The sequence below is a fragment of the Phascolarctos cinereus genome, unplaced genomic scaffold, assembly GCF_003287225.1.
Source record: "Phascolarctos cinereus isolate Bilbo 61053 unplaced genomic scaffold, phaCin_HiC Scaffold_726;HRSCAF=1367, whole genome shotgun sequence".
Taxonomy (NCBI): Eukaryota; Metazoa; Chordata; class Mammalia; order Diprotodontia; family Phascolarctidae; genus Phascolarctos; species Phascolarctos cinereus.
In genome coordinates, this window is record NW_027556098.1 from 46,903,545 (window position 1) to 46,927,466 (window position 23,922).

Genomic DNA, 23,922 nt, shown 5'->3' on the forward strand with positions numbered 1-23,922 from the left:
TTGGGAATGCAGGTTTTTTTCACAATTCTTTTACATAAAATCAAATCTGTGTAATGCAAATTCACATAATGTTTAAAATGAGTGAAACCAAACCCAACTGACTCAAGGGTATAAAAGGAAAAGTGTGCCCTCTCTAAATTTTCTTGTATATATCATAATATAGAGTGGTAGCTGGGTCAGCAAGACCTAAGTTTAAGCTACTTCTGACATTTACTAGCTATATAACACTGGCATTTAACCTCTAAGTGACTCAGGCAATTTCAGAGGACTCGTCTACTAAGTTAAAGGCAAGTAATAATTTGGAGAGAGTTCCTCTACCTTAAGTTTCATATAATGATGAACTTCCAAATTGTTTGCATATTCATGTATCATCATATGCAAAAAGATGTGCTGGGCCCTCTTATTTCCTCTACACTTTTTCTCAATACTCTTAACAGCTCCTCCCAGTAAAAGTATCATCTCTACCCTGATGAGTCACAGATTTACATTTTCTATGCTAGTCTTTACCCTGAATTTCAGGCCTACATCACCAAAAGCATATTGGATGTTTCAAACTGGATGTTCTGGATGCTTCTTAAATTTAACATGTTCAAGAGGTAATTCATTATCTTTCCCCAAAATCTACCCAACTTCCAAAGGTCCCAATTTCTGTAAAGGGCATTACCATTCTTCCAACCTTTCAGGTTCATAACCTAACCTATTATCCTGTACTCTTCACTCTCCATCCTGCACCCTCTACCCACCCCCCTCCCCACTGAAAATCAATTGCCAATTCTTATCATTTTTACTCTACAATACCACTCATATTCAACTATTTCTCTCTTCAGGCACTCATTATGACTGACCCAGATTATTTCAATTGTGTCCTAACTGGTCTCACAACCTCAATTTTCTCCCCACTCCAATCCTACCTCCACTCAGCTGCTAAAATGATTTTCTTTAAGAACATTCAGAACCATGTTACTCTCCTACTCAATAAACTCCACTTGGTCCCTATTACCCCTAGGATAAAATATAAATTTCCATTAGGCTTTTTTTTTTCAAGGTGGGCCTGGTGTGTTAGGAATGGGATTTTCCTATCTTTCCCAGGATGGAAGTGCCACTCTATGTCACTACTGATCTGCACAGTTTTGATCTGCTCTACTCTGAACATAGGCTGGTTCACCCTTATTAGGTGGCCTTGGCTTCTCTTAACCCTTCCCCTTGAGTGTGCTGGAAGTAGTCAAGATCCCTGATCAGCTTAGCTTCTACTGCATCTCAGAACTTCTGAGCTCAAACAATCCACCATCCTCAACCTCCTCAGAGCTCCTTAGGTACAGGTGGTAGAAGAGATTATGAGTGTGCACCACCAAGCCCAGCTCTCTGTTTGACTCTTAAAGCCTTTTATAACCTTTCACAATAAGACTCCTATTTTCTTTCCAACCTTATTCGCCAAAATGGGTTTTTCTCTATTTCTCACATGACATTCAATCTTCCTTCTTTGTCCTTTTCTACACACTATTCCCCAGGCCTGGAATGTACTTCTGTTTCACCTCTACCTTAAAGTATCCCTCACTTCCTTCAAGATACAGTTTAAGTACCATCTTCTATATAAAGCTTTTTCTGATTTCTCCCAATTGCTAGAACTCTCCCTTCCTCTCTTGTATTTATTCTATACTTATTAATAATGATTCTTTCATTCTTTTTGTCTTCCCAGCACTTAGCACAGTGTCTGTCAAAAATAATAAATGCTCATTATTTGATTGGTTGATCATCACTAATATACTTCTGTAGAGTACTTACAATTCCATCTTATGAATCTTTTGGAATATGTACATTCATAAGAAACTAAGAAATGTGATATGAAAAGGCTCTTGCTTTAAAGGACAAAGCTGTAAAGAACTCTCCTCAAGGCAGAGATTAATGAGAAAGAGCACTTAAGAGAAATATATATGATACAGTATCAGAATATGTGGTCTGCTAGCAATTTCTTATCCTTCATTTTATTAATAATTGACATAACAATAGATGCATAATAGTGAGGGACAAGGCAATATAATAGAAATAACGTTACAAGTGAAACGAGAAGTCTTCTTACTAGATTTATGAATTTTAGCAAGTCATTTAATGACAGTGACCTTATTTTTTATTTGTAAATGGAAATACTACACTTTACCTCATAGAATTACTCTGTGCTATTAAAGTGAGATACCTAGAGGGGCAGCTAGGTGGCGCAGTGGAAAGAGCACCAGTCCTGGATTCTGGAGGACCTGAGTTCAAATCCAGCCTCAGACACATAACACTCACTAGCTATGTGACTCTGGGCAAGTCACTTAACCCCACTGCCTAGCCAAAAAAACAAAACAAAACAAAACAAAGTGAGATGCTGGATATAAAGGTCTATAAATAACAAACTATTGTTTTTATAGGTATAAAATGTTTTGAGTTCCTTCAAAATAATTTTCTTAAGAATTAGAGAATTACTAATGCTTATGTGGAAACATGAGAAATCATATTACCTCTAACCAGGCCAACATTGAACACATGATGAAGTCCCAGTCACCATCCACCAAAAGAGATGAAGAATATTTCAGTAATATGGAAAGTAAGTGGATTATTTCTATATTTAAGCCAAGTAGTTGAGGACTTGCTTCTTTCAAATTGCTGCACCAAAAACACAAAGGATTAAAAATATTCTGAAGTGGCAAAAAAATAAAGATAATTCATTTCAGCCTTGCCATTAGCCTTTTGATTTAAAGGTCTATGATATTGTTAGTTTAACAAACTATGGTAAGAAATATACTTTATATGTAGAAAAAGAAGAAAATTATAGTATAGTGCATGACCTACCAACTGAAAAGAAAAATATCTTCATGGTCACTCTTCCATGACATTATAATTTTTAGTATTCCATAGAGTTTCTCTCTACCATCGATGCTTCCCTTTTTCAGACAAGAATTCAAAATGGAAAGATATCCAAAACTTCCTAAAGCAAAAGCCAATGTGAAAATGATATAGCCATTATGGAATAGGACATCTATTCTTTTAAAGGATCAATTTCTTCTCGAATGAATAATTATTATAAGAAATCTAAAGAACACTTACAAAAGCATCAAACAACTTCTTTAGACTTAGGGATAGAAACTAGACTTGTGATTTCACTAGTACAGGGAACTCCTAAGTGAGGAAACTCCTACTACTAACTCAGGTTAGCACCTTCTCTGCAACTTAGTCTCAGAGATGTAATTTGAATCCAGTGTTCCTGACTTGCAGGCTGGCTCCTGGCTCTCTATTCTCTACACCACAGGTTCCCCAAGTGGGCCATACTGCCCCCAGGCAGGTGCTAGAATGAAGACAGGAGGGGGGACAGTAGTAGTCTGGGGTGATACAAATTTCAAAAAAACCCAAAACATTCAAGGGTTAAAGAAAGATTGGGGGGGGGGGGAATCCCTATACCATGGTGACTATCAACTTTGAGAAAAAATATGAAAAACTGATTTAGCCAAGCTATATGCCTTTGGTATTTAGTTCCTCATCTGACAAACTAAGAGGGGAATGTATTAATTTTTAAAAGATTTCCTCTATTTTCCTCCATCCTCTAAACGTCATTTTCCTTTTTATCACCACCTATATGGCAGGCATAAAAAAAAATACTTCATGGTGATTTCTAAGCACAGTAAATGAAATTCAATTCTTATTACACAACCTAAATAGCTAATCAACAGGATGGAGAAACATTGAATGGACTGGAACTATGGTGTAAAAAGGAACACAGAATGTTGCCCTTTTCCTTCACGTGTCAATAAACAGTTAACAAGGGAAGAGATGAGTTAAGCTTAAGGACACAGTTTGATACAGTGAGAAATGTCTTAAACTAGTAATCAGGAGACCTATACATTTAGAGCTAAAATACAAAGTTTAATGCTCTGAGAAGAAGCATCTATATATCCAAAAAAGAATGATTAAGTTCAAGGTACTGCTAAGTGATCACCTTGTAAGAGACAGGAAGAAAATGGTAGTGGGTGGTTGATAACTCATTACTGATGGGAAATGAGGAAGCTATTTGTCAATTAACCTGACTGCAGGATCAGAGATCTTCTGTCTTTCCAGAGTATGTACTCATGATATAACAGAGAAGCTCTCAAAAGTTGTCAGAACAGATGACTACTAACTACTTTTGATCATTCATACAGGTACAAATGATCACTAGTCTTGCAAAGAGGAATAATAAAGTATTATAGGATCTCAAGGAACCAGACATATATTGAAGTTCTTGTGCCAAAAAGACAGCAGCTATTAACTCCTTGATCTAAATTACTGATAACTTCATCCTTCAGAAGGAAGAGTAACCAATGAGCAGAATTTTTTTCTGTTTGACAAACTGGGGGGGAACTGATGAAAATTTTGAGGGAAGTTTTCAACACTCCCTTCCAGAATTTGTAACAGAAAAGAAAGCCAGATTGATATATACCCTAGATTTTCAAAGAGCAGATTTCAAAAGGTTCAGAGGAAGAATATGTAGAAATCTATGGACTAAAATTCTACTGACAAAAGCTGCCCAAAAGTGATGGGATGCACTTGAATGAAATTCAGAAAACAAGGAGATGTCTGAAATGACTGGTGAAATAAATACACAAAAAACTCACAAATCAACCTAGATTTTTAAAAAACTACACATACAATGTGGAAATGAGAGCAAATAACAGAAGGTAAACATAAAAGTGTGGAATGATACCATATAAATATCAGGCAACTAATGTGATAAATTCAGAGAAGCATGAAAAACTTTGGACAAACTGATAAGCAGAATCAAAAGGACAAAAAGTACAATGATTACAACAATGTAAATTAAAAGAATGCTAAAAAGGAAGCTGAAGTGTGAGTAAAAATTATGATGGTCCAGGGAAAGAAGTAATAAAAAGATACATCCTTCCTTATGGCAGAGAAGTATGGAAAGGAGGAAGGCTCTATTGGGCAAAATACTGAATACATTGTCAGACGCGGTCACTGTGTCAAATGCATTTGCTTAATTTCTTTATGCATTTCTTTGATATGAGAGAAGCTGATTTTTCTATTTCTCATTTTAATGGATTAATATAAATAATGCCTTACAAAATATATACGTAGCAGAGTGCTAAAGTTTAGAATGAACTAAGGCTGGCAAGGAAAGCCAAGGATAACAAAAAGATGGTTATAAGTTTTTCATTTTGTTTTGTTGGGGGGGGTAGAATTGTACTATTTAATTGGGGGAAAAGAAGCACCTCAAAGAAGAGGTAGGACCATTGTTTGGGGATGGATAAAATGGTAAATGACAATACAAGGTAGAACTGCTCAAATCTAAATTTACTTCTCTGCCAAGAAGAATGACCTTTGAATGGTAAAAAGAAAAAAAATGGCTAATTGAGGAGATAATTAAGAGAAAACCTCTTTGCCCTTAAGGAATTCAAGTTTCCTGTCCCAGATGAACGATATCCATAGTACCGAAACAACTGGCAGATGTTATTGCTGAGCCAATGTCAATGATATCTGAAAGATAGTAAAGAAAGGAAAGGGCAATGTGGGATTGACTGGAGGAGCCAAATGTACTGGTTTTCAAAGAATGGAAAAGAATAGAAAGTGCAAAACTGCAGAACGGTTTGAATGGAACAAATTCAACAAAGTATTATTAAACAATTTATAGGAAAGGAAACGGTGATTATAGAAAGCAGCATAATTTCATCAATAATGTCATGCCTTACTAAACTTGTTTCCTTTTCTACTAAGTTACTAAATTATTAAATCAAAGCAATGCCTTAGTTTGCCTAGATATCAGTAATGTATTTGCTTTGCCATTTTTGTGAAAAAGATGTAAAAATGTAGTAAATTAAATGGACTAAGAAATGGTTAAATGGTCAAACTCAATGTGGTAGGACTAGAAGTGAGCAGAAATAAAAGAACAATTTATACAACAACCACATATAAAGAAAAACAGCTTTGAAAGACTCAAGAACTCTGATCAGTGCAATGACAAACTATGACTAGAGTGCTGATGATGAAGCACATTATTCACTCTTGACAAAGAGGTGATAAGCACAAGGTGCAGAATGAGGCATACATTTTTTAAAACTTCTTTTGCTTAACTATGCTTATTTGTTAAAAGGGCTTGGTTTTTCTTTTTCTTTTTCTAATGGTGAAGACTTGGGAATAGGAACAAGGATGAAAAAAGGAGGTCACTGGGCATTTTTCTTCTTTAAAGAAAGAAAAGATAACAGAAGGTGAGAAAGAAGCAAGCTGGACATGAAAGTTACAAGTTAAACTAATATACTTAAAAGAGCAAGACGTACTTAGCAATCTGCAGCTTTAGGTACTATCTCATTTTCAGCTTTACTATGTAAATGCAAATACCCATTTTATTTGGTATCTGCTAAGTTAGATAGAATAAGTCAGAATAAGTTAGGCAGTTTAAATAAGAATTAAAAAAATGAAACCTGACAGGAAATCTCTAGCAGAATGTCCCAGGAGTCTATGCTTGGGCCTGTGCTCTCTAACATTTTTGAAAGACAAGTGAAAATGCAAAAGGGTTTTTGCCAGACTAGAACAGTAGGCTGAAGAGAACATAACAAAATTTAATAGGGACAAATGCAGAGTCTTTCAAGGTGGGTTCAATAAATCAACTTCAAGAGTAAAATATAGGAGATGCATGATCAGATAGCAGATTGTCTGAAAAAGATCTGCAGGGTTTGGTGGACTAGAAAAGCTCAATGAGTTAAGAATGTGAGTATGGCTGCCAAAATAGCTACTGTGAAATTGGGCTACATTAAGAGAAGCAAAACTTCCAGGAATAAGGAAGTAAGAGGTCTGCTATACTCTGCCCTGGTCAGAACACAAAAGGAATCCTGTGTTCTGTTCTAGGAATACCAGGTAAAAAGGATATTTCTCATCTGGAGAACACATAAAAGAAAACAACAAGAGCAGTAAAGGAACTCAAGCTGATACCTAATGAAGATTAGTTTACACTATAGGGAATGTTTAGCTAGGGAGAGGGAAGATTTGAGGAAGACATGGTAGCTATTTCACAGAACCATAAGCAATGAGCAGAAATCGCAGAGGCAATAGTCTTGATCTTAAGATAAAATGTCCTCACAATTAAAGCTATCCATAAGTGAAATGTTCTGACGCAGCAGGTAGGAGGCTTGCCTTCATTAGAAGTCTTCCAATAAATACTGAATGACCAGCTGCAGCATGTGCTACAGTGAGAATTTTTTTTGGCTATGTATAGAATCAGGAAGAGTCACTGAGATCCCTGTCAATAGTGAAATTCTGTGATTTTGTCATCTGGGTTCTCAAAGTCACTGAACTCTTCGGTTTCTCATCTATAAAATCAGAGGATTTACAAGATAAACATAGGGAACATCGGAGCTCTACGACATATTGGCAAGGTATTCTATGTGCATAAATGAAGGACTGCAATAAGTGGTTATAAGCCTTCCATATGATGGCATGTTGCAGAGGCACTACTGTACAACAGGAATAGTAACAAATGATCATCTTTCAGCAATATACACTGTCCTGTTCTCTGCATGTCATGTATTCTACTTGTTAATTAATTTTTAATTATAAAAGTAAATATCACCTCCAGTCATAACTACTCAATGCTGTACAGATAAACATGAAAGTTATTTTTTTAAAGTTAACTTACCATCAATATTACAAAGATCTTTCTTTGTGCATGTCAAAAGCCTAGCTGTGCAGTGGTTAACTAATTCTTCCTTATCTTCTAAAGGTAAAAATGGAGAGAGACTCTGAACAGTATGCAAACTACCTTCTGTTACTGGAAAAAACCTGTCCACAGAAGAGAAAAGATGTTATAGAAAGATTTTTAAAATAATACCTCTATTGTCACTTGCATAGTTAAATTCAGAAAAATCCCCAAAATCCATACCTCTTGTTTAGGCTATTCAACTCACATCACATAATACATCAAAAGAAATGCAACAAAAGTCTGGCCAAATACAATGGTCAATGTGAATACTACACTGTCAAAACTAAAAGATATATCTCTACTTTCTGCTAACAATTAACTGTTTTTCTTATTTTATGTTTTGTTTTGTACTTTTGAGACTGAGTCTCCCTATCTCATCCATACCCAGAAGTAGAGTAACCCACTCATGGTTCCTCTTATACACTGTTAATGCTTTGTATTATAATCATTTGTAAATCTGTCTGATTTCTATCCCTAAAACATTTTCAATTTCTTAGGGTCAGGGACCTTGATCTATAAAAATGTGTAGCTATATTTTGTATTCACGTGGTAGAAAACAAATCCCCCTACGGACGACACTCCTTGAAAACCAGTTAATACTGAACAGCATGAAGCTTTGAGCAGCTTTGTTTCCAACCCAGGCCGGTTCACCCTCTTTTATTAGTCTGATGTTCCTCCATTCCTGGGGTCTAACACACTACCCCATAACATAGTCCACTGAATCTCAGAACTCGTGAGCTCAAGCTATTCATTGGCCGTTTTAAACCTGCCTTGTAGCAGAGATCACAGGCCTCCCTCACCATACTTGGCATGAACTAAATGCCTTCTTGAGAGATCAAAGGGGAAGGAGCAATCACTTCCAAGTAGGGATCAGGGGAAAGGGAGGAAGAATACTCAAGGAGAAAGTCTTTGATCTGGACCTTGAACAAAAAGTTAAGATTGTAAACTGTGGAAATATAGGGAACATGTTGAGAATTCCAGGCATTTAGAAGGACTCTGGAAGGTATGGAGGTGTAAAAGCCTCAAACATGTTCAGAGAACAGAGTAATTTGGTTTGGCTGAAAAGAAAGGTACAAAGTAGGCTAATCAAGGATAAGACAGGTGTGGAGTGTCCTGAAGATGAAAATAAGGAGTTTTTAATCTATCCAATAGACAACAGGGAACCACTGAAGTTTTCTGAGCAAGAATGACATGATTAAAGCTTTACTTTAAGAACTCTGATTTGGGGCAGCTAGGTGGCACAGTGAATAGAGGTCTGGCCTTGGAGTCAGGAGGACCTGAGTTCAAATCCAGCCTCAGACACTTAACACGTATTAGCTGTGTGACCCTGGGCAAGTCACTTAATCCCAAATGCCTCATCAAAAAAGAAAAAAAAAGAGAGAGACAACTTTGATTCAATAATGTTTTGCAGGATTACTGGAACAGCAAGAACAAAGAGATCATTTAAGTTACCGTAATATACCAGGCTAGAGGCAATAAAGGCCTTCTGCAGACCAAATCCAGCTCTTCATCTGTTTTGTACAGCTCCTGACCTAAAAATGTTTTGTTTTGTTTTTTTACCATTTAAATAAAGTTTTACTATACTTTTAAAATTAAGTTTTGCTGTATTTTAAAATGTAAAAAGCATTCTTAGCTCATATGGGGCAGTCCTCAGGCTATAATGTGTTGACCCCTGGCCTAAACTATGTCCAGTAGCAATAAGAATATAAAGTAAGTGATAGCCTTGAGAACTACTGTAGAAATTTAATCAATAGAACTTGGCAAATGATGAACTATTCACATGGAATCTGTAGGCAGTTCAGAGTGTGGATCGAGAGCTTGGGAAAAAGTAAGAGTCATTCACTAAATAAACTAAATAACTAAAGCCATGGGACTTGATATCATTACCAAAGAGAATTTTAAAAAGTCAATAATAGATCCTAGAACATATATGCATTAAGGAGGTAGAAGGAGAAAGTACTCAGGAGAAATAAGGAAAGAAACAGATGAGTTCATTGTTGTGGAAGCCAAAAGAGAAATAATCAAGTAGGAAGATGTCTGGTTACTACAACACTACAGAGACGTGGGGGATTACAACTGCAAAAAGGCCACAGAAGTTAGCAATTAAGTGACTGATACCCTTGCCAAAAAAATACCAAATATGTGGTGTCATGAAGTTATATCATAAAGGATTAAGGAATACTAGCATTAAGAAAAAGGGTAGGATGTAAAAGTCAAATGGTTCCATTTTAATAGGTTTAGTAGTTAGTGAATGGGACACGACAGAAGGTTATAATGAAGCTTTAGAGCATGGCAGAGTTAAGAGAAAGCTTTTTAAAAAAATATTAGGGAACATATGTTTATAGACAAAAGAGCAGTTGCTATCAGAGAGGAAGAAGTCACAGATATGATAGGAAAAGGGATTAATATTAATGATAGAGCAAGATCAGAAGAGAGAAGAAATGGGATAAAAAAAAAATCAGACAGAAATCACCTTAACAAGGACTATCTCCTCTGAAATTGTAAGGAAGGAAAAAAATGGAAGGAACATAAAAATCCTGAATTGGCGGAAACTCAAATCAGTGGTCAGAAGTAATGATGAGGACTAAGATATGGCCATATGATTGCTGCCAATAACGCAGTAAAAGAAGTGAAGGTCATGGAAACTGCACAATGAAAGTGAGGAAATCAGAACTGTGAGGTTCATGGAGCAAAGAAGTGAGTGAAAAAGGCAGAAGCTAGAGGAATACTGTGAGCTTGGTACTTTAGGACCAAAGGAAATCTTTAGATGACTGAAATTTGGAAAGGGTAGCATATGAGATGGTGTGGAGTTCAAAAACAAAAGGTTCTTGAGTGACAGTGCAAAAGCAATATCTAAAAGGAGTATGAGAACTACACTTATCACTTTTCTTCTGTCCTTGAACTGAAGAACAGAGTAGCCTTCAATGGAAAGTGTTTCAAGAAAACAAGTGTGTCAACAGGTGAAACTTAGGTTTTAATCAAAACAAGGAGATGGAAAGACTAACCAAGGAAAAGGTCAATAGTGTCTACTACTTATTGAAAAACGCTGATAGTATATTATACTATACTGAAACCAGCAAAATGATTTCTTTAAATATTTGTAGCAATAATAATAACACCAACAGGGGGCTTCAACATGTACAGAAAAAAAACTGCTTAAGTTAGTGCATGACTAAGGCAAAATAATATAAACTGCTCTAGAAACAGCTTGGGTCAGGGAGAATACTTTCAATTGGGAAAATCTGAGAAAGGAGGTACTAGTGATCTTTCCATTGTTCACATAGCTTCAATATTTTAACTTTCGTATTTCATTACATCTCTTGGTATATAACTAGAAATACTTCCAAGTAAAGGTTTAATTCAATTATTAAAAGCCACTTGCATACTATCACATAAGGTAGTTCTGAACATTTGCTGCCTAACTTTCTTAAACAGCTCAGAGGAACTGGTTTATTTAAATACAATGTTCTTCTTCTAAGAGCAAAGGACAATGACAATCTGCTTCGACTACTTTAACAAGCCAAAAAAGAAAATTAATTTGCCCTAACTTTAAAAAAGTAAGAACTTCATGACAAAAACTGGGAGGAGTTTTGGTACAAAGTAAGAGAACAGACTTTTGAAATGCATTGTTTAGAAGTGATGCCAAACTCAAAAAGTCATTTTCTTAAATCGAATTCATTTGATAGCACTTGAAAAAAAAGAACATTCCTTACAAAAATGATAAATTTTTAAAGATACAACTGGCCTTTCCTCAAACTATGTAAGTTCATTAGTTCATTTCAGTTAAAGGTAGCATGCATGACTGCCTAAAGAGAAATTATAAAGTATAATAATTATAAATTAAAATACCCTTCTGTTGTCTTATAAAGTTGTTTAACTTCATCAGGTAAAATGTTCTTAGATTGCATCAGTTTAGAAATAGTTAGCGCCCAAAGTGTACCAGTGTCCTTGGACCTGAAGGAAAACAATAGAAGAAAATTATAAGAAACTCTATTTTCTAAAATTTATTACTGGTTTGAAAAACTGATTACAAGGGCCACCTTTGTAAAAATATCATGTCTCTTTCAAAATACAAATAAAACAACTTTGACCCCTCACATCCTTTAATTTGGCAAAGAAAGAAAAAGTCTGTGCTGAAGAGGTTTTAAGAAGGTAGACACACAAATTCATTGCTAGCAGAGCTGTGAACTAATCCAAACATTCCATAAAATTCAACTGAAACTATACTACAAAAGATATTAATCCTTAAATTTAAATTCTTTGATCAAATGATCCCAGTGTTGACCATCAGGGTCAATTAGAGAAAGGTTGCATATGTACCAAAATATTCACAGCGGTAATATTTTTAAAAGCAAAAAGCTGGAAACAAAGTGTGTGTTCAACAACTACAGAGAACGGTTTAACTATATGTGGCATATGAAAGTAATGGAAACGCAAGAAGATTGGTATGAATTAATGCAGAACCAGTAAATGATATACACAATGATGACAATAATATAAATGAAGACAATACTAAAAGACAATAAAATTCAGGTTAAATGTAATAATGTTGGTTTCAAATTTATAAAATATAGATCTTTCCTTTTTGTTAAACAGTAAATTACAAAAACAAAATTGTTTGAAATATTAGGCTGTTTTACCGGGGGATTTTGTTTGTTTGTTTTTAATGTGAAGGCACTGTAGTAGGGAGGGTTTGTTTACTGCAAAGTGAGGAAAAAATACCAAATATGTCAATTAAATAGTTTTTTAAAGTTTTCCAGAGAAGGTATCTAATTACCCTATAACTATATATCTGTCTGTTTATTTATCTATTGCTAAAGCCAAAAGTATTATTTCCTTAAGTTTCTGGTATCCTCACTAATAAACTACTTGTACTGTTTATTATCAGCTAACACTCTAAATCCAAAAAGGATCTAGAACCTCCAACTCCTATGAGAAGTAGCAGAATGGAGATTAAGGTGTGGTCTAGGAATGCATTTATTATGTGGGTGACCATCTATTGGGGAATGACTAAACAAACTTTGAAACAGAACATGAAATATTATTGTTCCATATGAAATAAAGATATATAGATTCAGAGAAATCAGGGAAGAATTTTAAAAGTAAATGAAATCACAGCTAAAATAAATATATGTATGTATATGTACCCACACGTATCTCACTTCCAGGATTTTACAAAATGCTTCATATATACTTCTGTGATTTTCTAAATACACTGAATTAGGCAATGAAAATATTATTATCCTAATTTTTAAAATGAAGTAACTGAGAGTTGGGGATAGTAAGCGACTTTCCCACAGTTACAGAGCTGGTATTGACTAGTGAAGACTCATTTTTCTACCTACACTGAAATATATCTTCAATACAGTTACTACCAATCCCAAGATAAAGAAAGAAATTTAAAACAATTCTCTTAGTGAAAAGGCAGTACATGAAGTCAGCTCCATATTTCCTGAAAGCCTATATCATAAAGAAGTCAGGAATTAAAATGGCTTCTTACCTGATAAATATCAATTGCAGCAGTCCAGGTATCTTGCTAAGTACACATAAATTATCATAAGTAATACCCATTCCTTGAAGCATCTCACAAAATTCAATTAGCATGCTATATGGATTTTCCAATTCTTCACACCACTGCAATGAATAGAGCAATTCTGCAACTAGTGAAAAGGACAAGATCAGACTTAAAAAATGTACACACTTCAGCCATCTCCATTTGCCCAATCTCACTTCCCAACACTGAGGCTTTTCTCCTGTCAGTAGCCCCAAGGTTGTGTGGAAAAAATAATTTTTTTAATTAAATTTTATTAATTTTTTTGATATACTGTAAGTACAAAATTGTCTCCTTCCTTCTTTACACACCCCCCATCCTGACTAGAGAAGGCCACCACTCAACACAGATAGACAGCCAGACATACAGATTCGTAAAACCATCTGATGCATATTCCTATTTATCAGTTCTTTTTCTGGAGATGGATAGCACCTTACTTCATAGGTCCTTTGCAGTTGATTTGAATATTTATAATACTCAAAACAGCTTAATTATTCAGTTATTCCTCAAACAATATTGCTGTTACTGTATATAATGTTCTCTTGGTTCTGCTCATTTCACACTTTATTGTTTCATGCAAGCCTTTCCATATTTTGCTAAAATCAAACTACTTATCATTTCTTACAGTACAGTAGTATTACATAAGAATCATTTTTCACAACTTGTTCAGCCATTCCCCAATTGATGGACATCTCAATTTCAGTACTATACCACTACAAAGAGAGCTGCTATAAATATTTTAGAATATATAGGTTCTTTTCTTTTTCCCCTGATCACCCTGGGAAACAGACCTAATAGTACTATTGCTGGGTCAAAGGGTATATACACAGTTTTGGGCATAATTCCAGATCACTCTTGAAAATGGTTTCTTAGTTTCACCAACAGCATATTAGTGTAACAATTTTTCCACATCCCTTCTAACATGTCATTTTCTCGTTCTATCATTTTAGCCAATCTGATAGGTGAGTTGGTATCTCAAAGTTGTGCATTTCTCAAGCAAACAGTGATTTAGAGCATTTTTTCATGACTATAGATAGCTTTGAATTCTTCATCCAAAAACTGCCTCTTCGTATCCTCTGACCATTTATCAACTGGAGAATGACTCATTTTTATAAATTTGACAAAGTTCTCTATATATTTGAGATGTAAGACCTTTATCCAAGAAACCATCTATAAAATTTTCCAGTTTTCTGCTTTCACTCTAACCTTGGCTACATTGGTTTTATTTGTACAAAACATTTTTAATTTAATATTCTTCTCCTATCCATAAGTCTGACAGGTAATATATTCCATGTTCTTCTAATTTACTTGTGACATATTTCCCCTTTGTATCTAGGTCATGAATACATTTTGACCTTGTCTTGATAAGTAGTCATAAGATATTGGTCTATACCCAATTTCTGCCAGACTGCCTTACAATATTCCCAACAATTTTCTCCTAAATAGTAAACTCTTATCCCAAACGATTAAATCTTTACATTTCTCAAACATACTATAACCATTTACTATTCTGTTCCACTGATCTACCTTTCTATTTCTTAGCCAGTAGCAGAAAGTTTTGATAATTACCACTTCTTAATACAGTTTAAGATCTGGTACTGCTAAAACTCTTTCTTTTACATTTTCCCCCCATTAATTCCTTTCATATTTTTGACCTTTTATTCTTTCAAATGAATTGTTATTTTTTCTAGCTCAATGAAATAACTTTTTGGTAACTTAATTGGAATGGCACTGAATAAGTAGATTAGTTTAGGTAGGAGTATAACTTTTTTCATATTGGCTCTGCCTACCCTTGAACAATTAACATTACTCCAATAATTTAAATCTGACTTTATCCGTATAAAGTGTTTCATAATTATGTTCATATAGTTCCTGGGTTTATCCCAGGAGATGTACTCCAAGGTGTTTTATACTGTCTACGGTTTTGTAAAATGGAATATCCTTTACTATCTTGCAGTGTTTTCTTGGTGATTATGGAAATACTGATGATTTACATGGATTTATTTTATATCCTATTACTTTGCTAAAATTGTTCCAATTAGCTTTTTAGTTGACTTTCAAGGATTTTCCAAATATATTATCATATATTTCTGCAAAAAGAAGTCTGATAACTTCAGTTTCTTTTTCTTCTTTTACTATTGCCAGCATTTCTAATAAAATATTGAATAATCCTGGTGATAATGGGCATCAATGTTTCACTCCTGATCTTATCAGAAAGACTTCTATCTTATTCTCATTTCAAAAGTAATATTTGCTGATGGTTTTAGACAGATGCTTCTTTTCATTTTAAGTAAATATCCATTTATATCTGTGCTTTCAAATGCTTTTAATAGGAATGAGTTGTATTTTATCAAGTTTTTTCTACATCTATTAAGATAATCATATGACTTTTCTTACTTTTCTTATTGATGTAATCAATTATGTTAAATCTTTCTTATGTTAGACCATTCCTGTTATAAATCCCACTTGGTCACAATGTAAAATCTTTATGATATATTGTTGTACTCTCCTAGCTAGTATTTCGAGATTTTTTTGCATAATTTGCATAATTTTCTTTCTGTTTTTGCTCTTCCTGGTTTAGGTGTCAGCACTACATTTGTTTTTAAAAGGAGCTTAGTAAGACTCCTTCTTTGCCTATTTTTCTAGATAATTTATTTAATATTGGAATTATTTAATATTGGAATTAAAATTGGAATGCCTGCTAGAGTCCACTTGTAAACTCATCTGATTCTGATGTGTTTTTTGTTTTTTTTTCAGGACGCTCATTTATGGCCTGTTTGATTTCTTTTTCTAAAATAGGTTATTTAGATGTTCTATTTCCTCTTCTATTAACTGAGGCAGTTTAGATTTTTATAAGTATTCTTCCATTTCACTTAAATTGTTAAATTTACTGGCATATAATGGGGCAAAAAAACTCCCAATAATTGCTTTGATTTTATTCATTAGTGGTATATTCACCCTTTTCATTAATGATACTAGTGATCTGTTTTCCTTCTTTTTTAGTAATATTAACCAAAATCTTATTGGGTTTTTTAATTTTACCTCATTTTTTTTCATAATACCAACTCCTGGTTATAGTTATTAATTCAATAGTTTTCTTACATTCAATTTTATTAATCTCACCTTTAATTTTTAGGATTTCTGATTTGGTATTTAATGGGGAGGGTTGTTGATCTGCTCTTTCTCTAGTTTAATGATGTAAGCAGTTAAACATATACATTTTTCTGATTATTGCTTTTGCTGCATCCCATGGATTTTGGTATGTTATCTGATTATTATCATTCTCTTTATTTATTGTTTCTCTGACTTGCTCTTTAACCTGCTCATTCTTTATGATTAATCTCCAATTAATTTTTAATGTTTCCATGGTCACTTGTGAAATATAATTTTTAATGTATTATGATCTGAAAAGGATGAATTTAATATTTTTGCTTTTATGAATTTAACTATAAAGTTTTTATACCCTAATATACAGTCAATTTTAATTTCAAAGGTACTATATACCAATGAGAAAAAGGTATATTCCTTTCTATTCCCATTCAATTCTCTTCAGATGCTTATCTGGCTTATCTAAGATTCTAATTATCTCCTTGACTCTCCTCCACTATAATAGTTTTGCTATCCATTTCCACCTGTAATTCAATCAGCTTTTCCTTTTAAAATTTTGAGTGCTATAGCATTTGGTGCACATAGGTTTAATATTGATATTATTTCATTAACTATGGTACCTCTTACAGAACTCAGTTTCCCTATTTATCTTTTAACTGCTTTAACTATTATGTTTGGCTTTATCTGGTTCTTGTAGGTCAGATTTTCTGTTCAGTTCTGGTCTTTTCCTCAACAAAACCTTAAAGTTCTTTAATTCACTAAATATTTATTTTTTTCCTATGCAGGATTACAATCAGCTTTGCTAGGTAAGTTATTCTTAAAACCAGCTCCTTTGCTCTGAAGAACATTCATGTTCCATGCCCTCCAGTCCTTTAATGTAGAAGCTGCTAACTCTGGCGTTATCCTGATTGTATCTCTACAATATTAAACTGTTTCCTTCTTGTAGAACTGCTTGTAGAATTTTCTCCTTCACCTGGGAGCTTCGAAACTTACCTATAATGTTCCTGTGAGTTTTCTTTCAGGTGGTGAATGGTAGATTTGTCCAATTTTTATTTTACCCTCTAGCTCAGAGGTTCCCAACTTATTTGGCTTATCACCCCCTTTTCAAAAAAAAAATTACTCAACACCCCCCTGGAAATCTACTTTCTTTAACCCTTTAACTTTTTTTTGAAATCTGCATCATTTCAAAAAATATTTTTTTTAAATGAAGCATCTTACATTTAATAATTTATTGCAAATTTGTGGGTTTTTTCCTGCTTGAAATTTGGTAACACAATATTGCATCACATAACCGTATCGTATCATATTGTAAACAAGTCATTATAGCACATATTCTTGCTGATGCACGCTGGCCTTCCCAACATGCTCACCTGCCAACACTACTTGCTTTTTAAGATCTGTCAGCAGACTTGACCATTGATCAGTTATAACTAGCATTTGTGTGTGTATTTGGAAAATAATGTAATCACTATGACTTTAACTCTGTTAGACAACAGATGAAACATGTACAAACAGTTTTTTCAAAATTTTCTTCTCTTCTTTCCTTATGCTTCCACTGCCTCCTTATTTTTACTCCCAACTGCACCCAAGCTACAACTGCCCCCCGGATCACTCCAGTGCCCCCCAGGAGATGATAGTGCCCATTTCAGGCACTATGCTCTATGCTCTAGAATTTCAGGGATATTTTGCTTAATAATTTCCTGAAGTATAATGTCCAGACTTTTTTTTTTTAGCAAAACTTTCATGTAGTCCAACAATTCTTATATTGTCTCTCCTTGATATGTTTTCCAGGTCAATTATTTTTGTATTAAGATTTCACATTCTCTTTTATTTTTTCATTCTACTGATTTTGTTTTATTATTTCCTGGTGTCTTATGAAGTTATCAGCTTCTGCTTGCCCAAATCTATTTTTTAACGAACTATTTTCTTCCATAAGTTTTTGGATTTCTTTTTCCAATTGGTTGACTTTCTTTTCATAATTTTCTAGCATTACTCTTATTGTTTCTCCTAATTTTTCTTCAACTTCTAATTTTTAAAGTCCTTTTAAATCTCTTCCAAGAACTCTTTTTGGGCTTGTGACCATTTCACATTTTTCTTTGAAGCTTTAGAAGGACTTCACTTCACTTCTGAGTCTAAACTCTGATCTTCTCTATCACCACAGTAGCTATCTTTCTCTTTTGCTTACTCATTTTTTTTAGCAGCTTATTTAATTTTATGGTAAAGTCAGGCTATAATCCCAAAGTGTGGGGGATAATGTCTCAGACATCAGGGTTTTTATGCTATTGTTTTCTCTATCTGGAGGCCTAACCTCAGGTACTCCTCTCTGCCCCAGAGCCACAAAGGAGACCCCCCAGCAATGCTGTCACCACAGACACAATTACTCCCTGTAATCACTCCTATGGCTAGGAGTTTCAGCTCATCCCTATGCTCTGGAATTGAAACCTGGGACTCTACTCTCCTGCAAGCTACTACAGCCAACAGGGCCCCACCCTCTACGACCACAGTCACCAGTCGGGTGTCTGGTCAACATACCTGGTACCCAGATCCAGCACCAGCAGAGGGTCCTAGAATCTTCCCCTGATCAGCAGTCTGACCCCAACACTGTCCATGGGGTGAAGGTTCCTGAACCTGAGGCTACTGCCTATACAGCTGCCCTCAGGGCTTGTGGTTTGTTGACTTGGTGGTATATGCCCCAAGGTATCCACACTTCACTCAGGCCAGACCACTGTCCTGGAGGGGAGATCTTTACTAATCTTTACCCAAACTGTCTTTGGTTGGATTAACTGCTTTACCCCAACTTTTAATTATTTCTGCCCCTCTAAATGTCACTTTAAGACATTATTTTAAATTATCTGTGGGGGAATTTAGGAGAGTCAGGTAATTTCCTGCCTTATGATGCCTTTTTCCAGAATCCACCCCTCTGGAATACAGAATTAACAACAGATACAAGCCCTCCAAATTTGTAATCCAACCAATTTTGCAAAAGCCCTACCCAGACAAAATATCCATCCATGTTGTTATTTGGATCTCTATCTACATTAAAAAAAAACCAAGAAAACAGATTCTGCTGAAGTTCCAAGAGGAACAACAATCTGAAGTATAAAACTGATATGCTGAGAGAGTACCTAAGAAGATGGTAGAGTAGGTTAGAAAATTCCAAGCTCTCCAGATTTCCCCCACAAATGAGAGAAGAATAGCACCTCAAGGAAGACATAGAGAGGTGAAAATAAATAAGAGTAGGGGCAGAACAGTGGTCCTCCTGAGACAACCAGGAGAGATCTGAAGAAAAATCCCAGGATGAGGTTTGGTCCCTGTGAAAAGTAAACCCCTCCAGCTTCAGCAACAAATGGAAAGCCCTGGGGTTAACTGGGTCCCGAGGCTGCCTCAGACCCAGCCACAGGAACTTTTACCCCCAGAACAGTGAGAACAGTAGGGCATCTAAGAAGACCAAGGGAACCTGTGCTGACAAGAAACACCAGACCCAGCAGTGCTATGGAGATGTGGCCAGGGTCAAGAAATAGCATACGGTCAGTGAGTGCAGAAGCACCAGGGTGAGGATGCTGCTGGCTGTGGGCACATGCAGGAAGCTGCAGGTCTTGGTTTCAGTTACAGACCTGAGGGGAGAACTGAAGGATGATCTGAGGCCAGAGGTACCCTATGCCTCAGGCCTAGAGATGATTACAAAAACTAAGCTACTACAAATAATTAAAAAATCATGAACAGGCAAAAGAGAAAGAGTTCAACCACAGCAAGGATAAAATATTACAAGCAACGAGAAAAATCAATTTAAGTATGGCAGCGCCACAATTAGATTCACACAAGACCAACCAGTGGCAACACAAAAGACTGCAGGTCTTGGAACATTTTATACTGAAGAGTGAAAAACTGGGGTTCTGGCCAAAAGCAACCTACTCAGCCAAGCTAAGCATGATACTGAATGAAAAAAAAATGGGTATTTAATGAACTGTCAGATTTTCAGCATTTTGTTAAAAAAAAACCTGAACTTAATAGAAGATGTGACATACTGAGCCAAGAGACATAAAAGGTACATACCACAGACTAATTACAAGGGACTCAATAAGGAACAACTATTTACCTTTTATGTATGTAAAACATAAAATGTATTTCTAAGATTTTTATTAGTAAATGGTTAGCTCGTAAGAAAAATCAGGATAGACCCGAGTATGATATGATTTTAAAAAGTAAAACCTTTTAGGAACAGCTAAAAAGAGTATCTTATACAAATAAGGTATGAGAGAAAGAACTGAAACAGAGGAATTAGATGGGGGAGGAGAGCTGGCAGTTCTGGAAACCTACTTTCACTGGGAATGGGTTCAAGAGAGGGAACAATACATATAGATAGGGTATAAAAATCTTCTAAATTCAGAAAGAAATAAAACACTAAGGGAACAGAGAGAGGGGAGAGGATAAGGGAGGGATCTTTAGAAGGGAAGATGAGGGAATAGGTTAAAGGCGGATACAGAAGGGTGCTTGGATTAATGAGAATGGGAGGATAAGGGAGGGATCCTTGGGGGAGGTTGGTAGGTTAAATAATGGCAGGGCAAGATAGCAGGAAGAAGTAAAGCAGAGGAATGAGGAAAGACAGAAAATAAGAGATACACACAAACATAAAATAAAGATCAGGAGTAGAATTTGTTAGGGAAAAAGGAGGAGGGTTGTAATCATGATCTTAGACAAAGTTAAGACTAAAATAGATTTAATCAAAAGAGAAAAATAGGGAAACTACACTATGTGTCAATCATATTTATCAATGTTGTTTTGGCCTGTTTAAAACAACCAGACAGTGGGAATTTTGCTATAGCGTAAGAAACGATGAGTTGGTGGAGTGGGAAAAATATGGAAAGACTCAGACTTAGGGAGGAAGAGGTTATCCACCTTCAGAGAAACAGAGGATAAATAAGTATAGTACGGTCTTACACTGATGCATACAAATGTATATATCCATCTATGACTATAATTATAGATATCTAAGAATATGTATGTATAAGTGTATGTATGTTTATGTATATATCTTTGGGTGTATATGTCTATCTATATATGTATATATGTATGTGTATACATATGTGCACAGTGTGTGTGTGTGTGTGTGTGTGTGTGTGTATCTATACATAACTGTGCTTAACTGTAGCCTTCTGAGGGGAGGAAGGGGGAAAAAAGAACAAAGTAAAAAGTGTACAGCAGAGAATAAAAGAAAACTTATATGGAAGCAAATGTGGACAGCTCTCAACACAATGTATATTATTTATTATATAGGCTTTCTTGAAATGGCAATTTATGGCTGTATATTTTGAATCTTCTCATGTTCTACTGTGTATATGGTAATACTTTCCTTATTTTGTATTATTTTAGTTTTAGTATTTAAGTCTTCTTTCTTTTCTTATTTTGTATTTAAGTTTAAAATGAAAAAATTTATAAAAAAGAAAACTGATATACCTATGAAAATACTGACAGTGTTAAAAAAAGTAAGTATAGACTTCCTAACTAAACACCACAATCTTTTCATGTCATTTTCTATAGTGTGTGTGTGTGTGTCATGGAACTCAACAATTCAATTCATTAAACATTTATTATGATGAAGACCCTTTTGGTAATTACACAACTAATTCTTCCTTAGATGAGACCAAACAGACCTACTTTATGCTTTATTGCTTATAACATTCTAATAAAATGTCAATATGTTCCCATTTGATTTATAGCTTAATATCAATCACTTATGTCTTTCAACTTTCCTCATCGCTAAAACAATGTTACATTCAAAGAACTAAAATTGTAGTGTTTACTATCCCTTTTCACGCATTTTAAGTAAGCCAGAATCCTTTATTTTCATCACAAAGCAATACTTACTTATTTTTTCAGTTTTATTATCTTCAAGAATTATTTCCTCTTTCAGAGCCAACAAGACTATTTTGCTTAACAATGCTGTGGTACACAAATGGTTTGGAAGCTTCACTGTACTATGTTCTTTGAAATCTGTTTTGGAGTGTTCATAGTTCAAACTTAATCTTCCTTCCAAAAGAGGTTTATGTAACCACTGTTAATAAAAAAAAAAAAAGAGTGAGAGACAGAAAGAAGTTCTCATTTATACAGGTATGTTAAGTCCCAAAATGAAAAAATATGGTCAGGTGATATGCAGTGCAATAATAAAATTCCAAAATTAACAAAGGTGTATATTAAGAGTCAAAGAGGAAGTAGAAAGTTTATCACTCTCACCAGATTACATAGCAAGTAGAAGATGTTAGTTTAAATGAAATCCAAATAATCATTAAAAGAAAGTTCTCGAGGAGAAAAGCTGAAAGGAGTTTTCCAGTCTGTAACATACCTGTGTAGAAAGAGAATGCCTCATATTTTCCCATTCACTATCACTTGGCATTATATTTTCAACACAAAGTCTCAGAAGAAAATGGGAATTGTAAGCTCCTAGAAGATTATTTAGTAAGTCATCAACAGTGGACATCATAACTCGTAGGCTAAAAACAAAAATATATTGTAGTTAGACTGTTACTTTCATTTAAGGACATTTGTATATGATAGTACCTTTATTGAACTACAAAGATAAACTGAGAGGTAAGTGATTTTTCCACATCATATAAATTCATAATTGAGAAATATAATATAGGTCTTTTAATTTTATTCACTCCTCTTGAAACAGTACCATGTATCTAAGAAGAATTTCATCCTGACAAGGAAAATGCAGAAGAAAATATTGCCTCACTTTTTCATCCTTGGGGTTTAGGACTATTCTGTAGCTGACTTCTAGAACAGATGTGATCCCAATTTGTTTCTAGTTATATCTGTTTCCTGAAAAATTTCCATCTCAGAGATACTGGGAAGAGAATACCAAAGGGTGCTCCCAACAAGAACAGACCTCTTCTAAGCCTGCCCTAGACTGAAGATGCGATTATTACATTTGCAAAGATAAATTCCTTCCAATGTCCAATTATCCTTAAACGGACAGCGTGGTAGCATTAACACTCATTAGCAACAAATCATCATTGAAGAAACTTACATTAACTCTACACTAATATACAAGCACGTACACAAATCAACAAGCCTCATTGTTTTGAAAAGGATTACAAAGAAAAAAATACTGTTATAGAGTACAGAGAACTTACCTTTTGACATCCAAGGATGTAGACTGAATTTGGTTCTTGAGCCATAGAGCAGATGAATACAGGAAGGTGCTCTGCTTTTCTGAATTTCCAAACTGAAGAACCAGTGAATGCAAGCCACATAACCACGTATGCTTCAGTTTACAGACAAGAAAGTCTAAAATCAAACAGTTAATAATGTAATTTGTAACACAAAAAAAGTCCAAATACTTTACTCATCTGAATTTGGCCATAGTTTATAATAGATTTCAGTTTTTTAAAGCATCATTTAAACAGAAAATGTAAAATAAACATTCAACTACCAAGCAAAGAATTTCTGAATCATGACACTAATACAAGTGAAACACATAACAAATACAAACTGACATGATTTCATTAGGTTTTAAAGGTTGGAAAAATACTACCATCATTTC

The 23,922-nt window shown here is 34.7% G+C and overlaps 1 protein-coding gene across 4 annotated transcripts in view; it reads right to left on the reverse strand.

The window, feature by feature from the left end:
- LTN1 (listerin E3 ubiquitin protein ligase 1) overlaps positions 1-23,922 on the reverse strand; it is an 89,721-nt gene that overhangs the window by 24,909 nt on the left and 40,890 nt on the right. For all 4 annotated transcript variants that reach the window (XM_020995869.2, XM_020995870.2, XM_020995868.2 and 1 more), the window contains 8 exons: positions 23,513-23,666; positions 22,720-22,867; positions 22,245-22,431; positions 13,221-13,380; positions 11,570-11,674; positions 7,658-7,800; positions 2,830-2,965; positions 2,499-2,643 (listed from right to left, as the gene is read on the reverse strand). In XM_020995869.2, the coding sequence (XP_020851528.1) occupies positions 2,499-2,643; positions 2,830-2,965; positions 7,658-7,800; positions 11,570-11,674; positions 13,221-13,380; positions 22,245-22,431; positions 22,720-22,867; positions 23,513-23,666 (1,178 nt within the window). The remainder of the gene's footprint in view (positions 1-2,498; positions 2,644-2,829; positions 2,966-7,657; positions 7,801-11,569; positions 11,675-13,220; positions 13,381-22,244; positions 22,432-22,719; positions 22,868-23,512; positions 23,667-23,922) is intronic.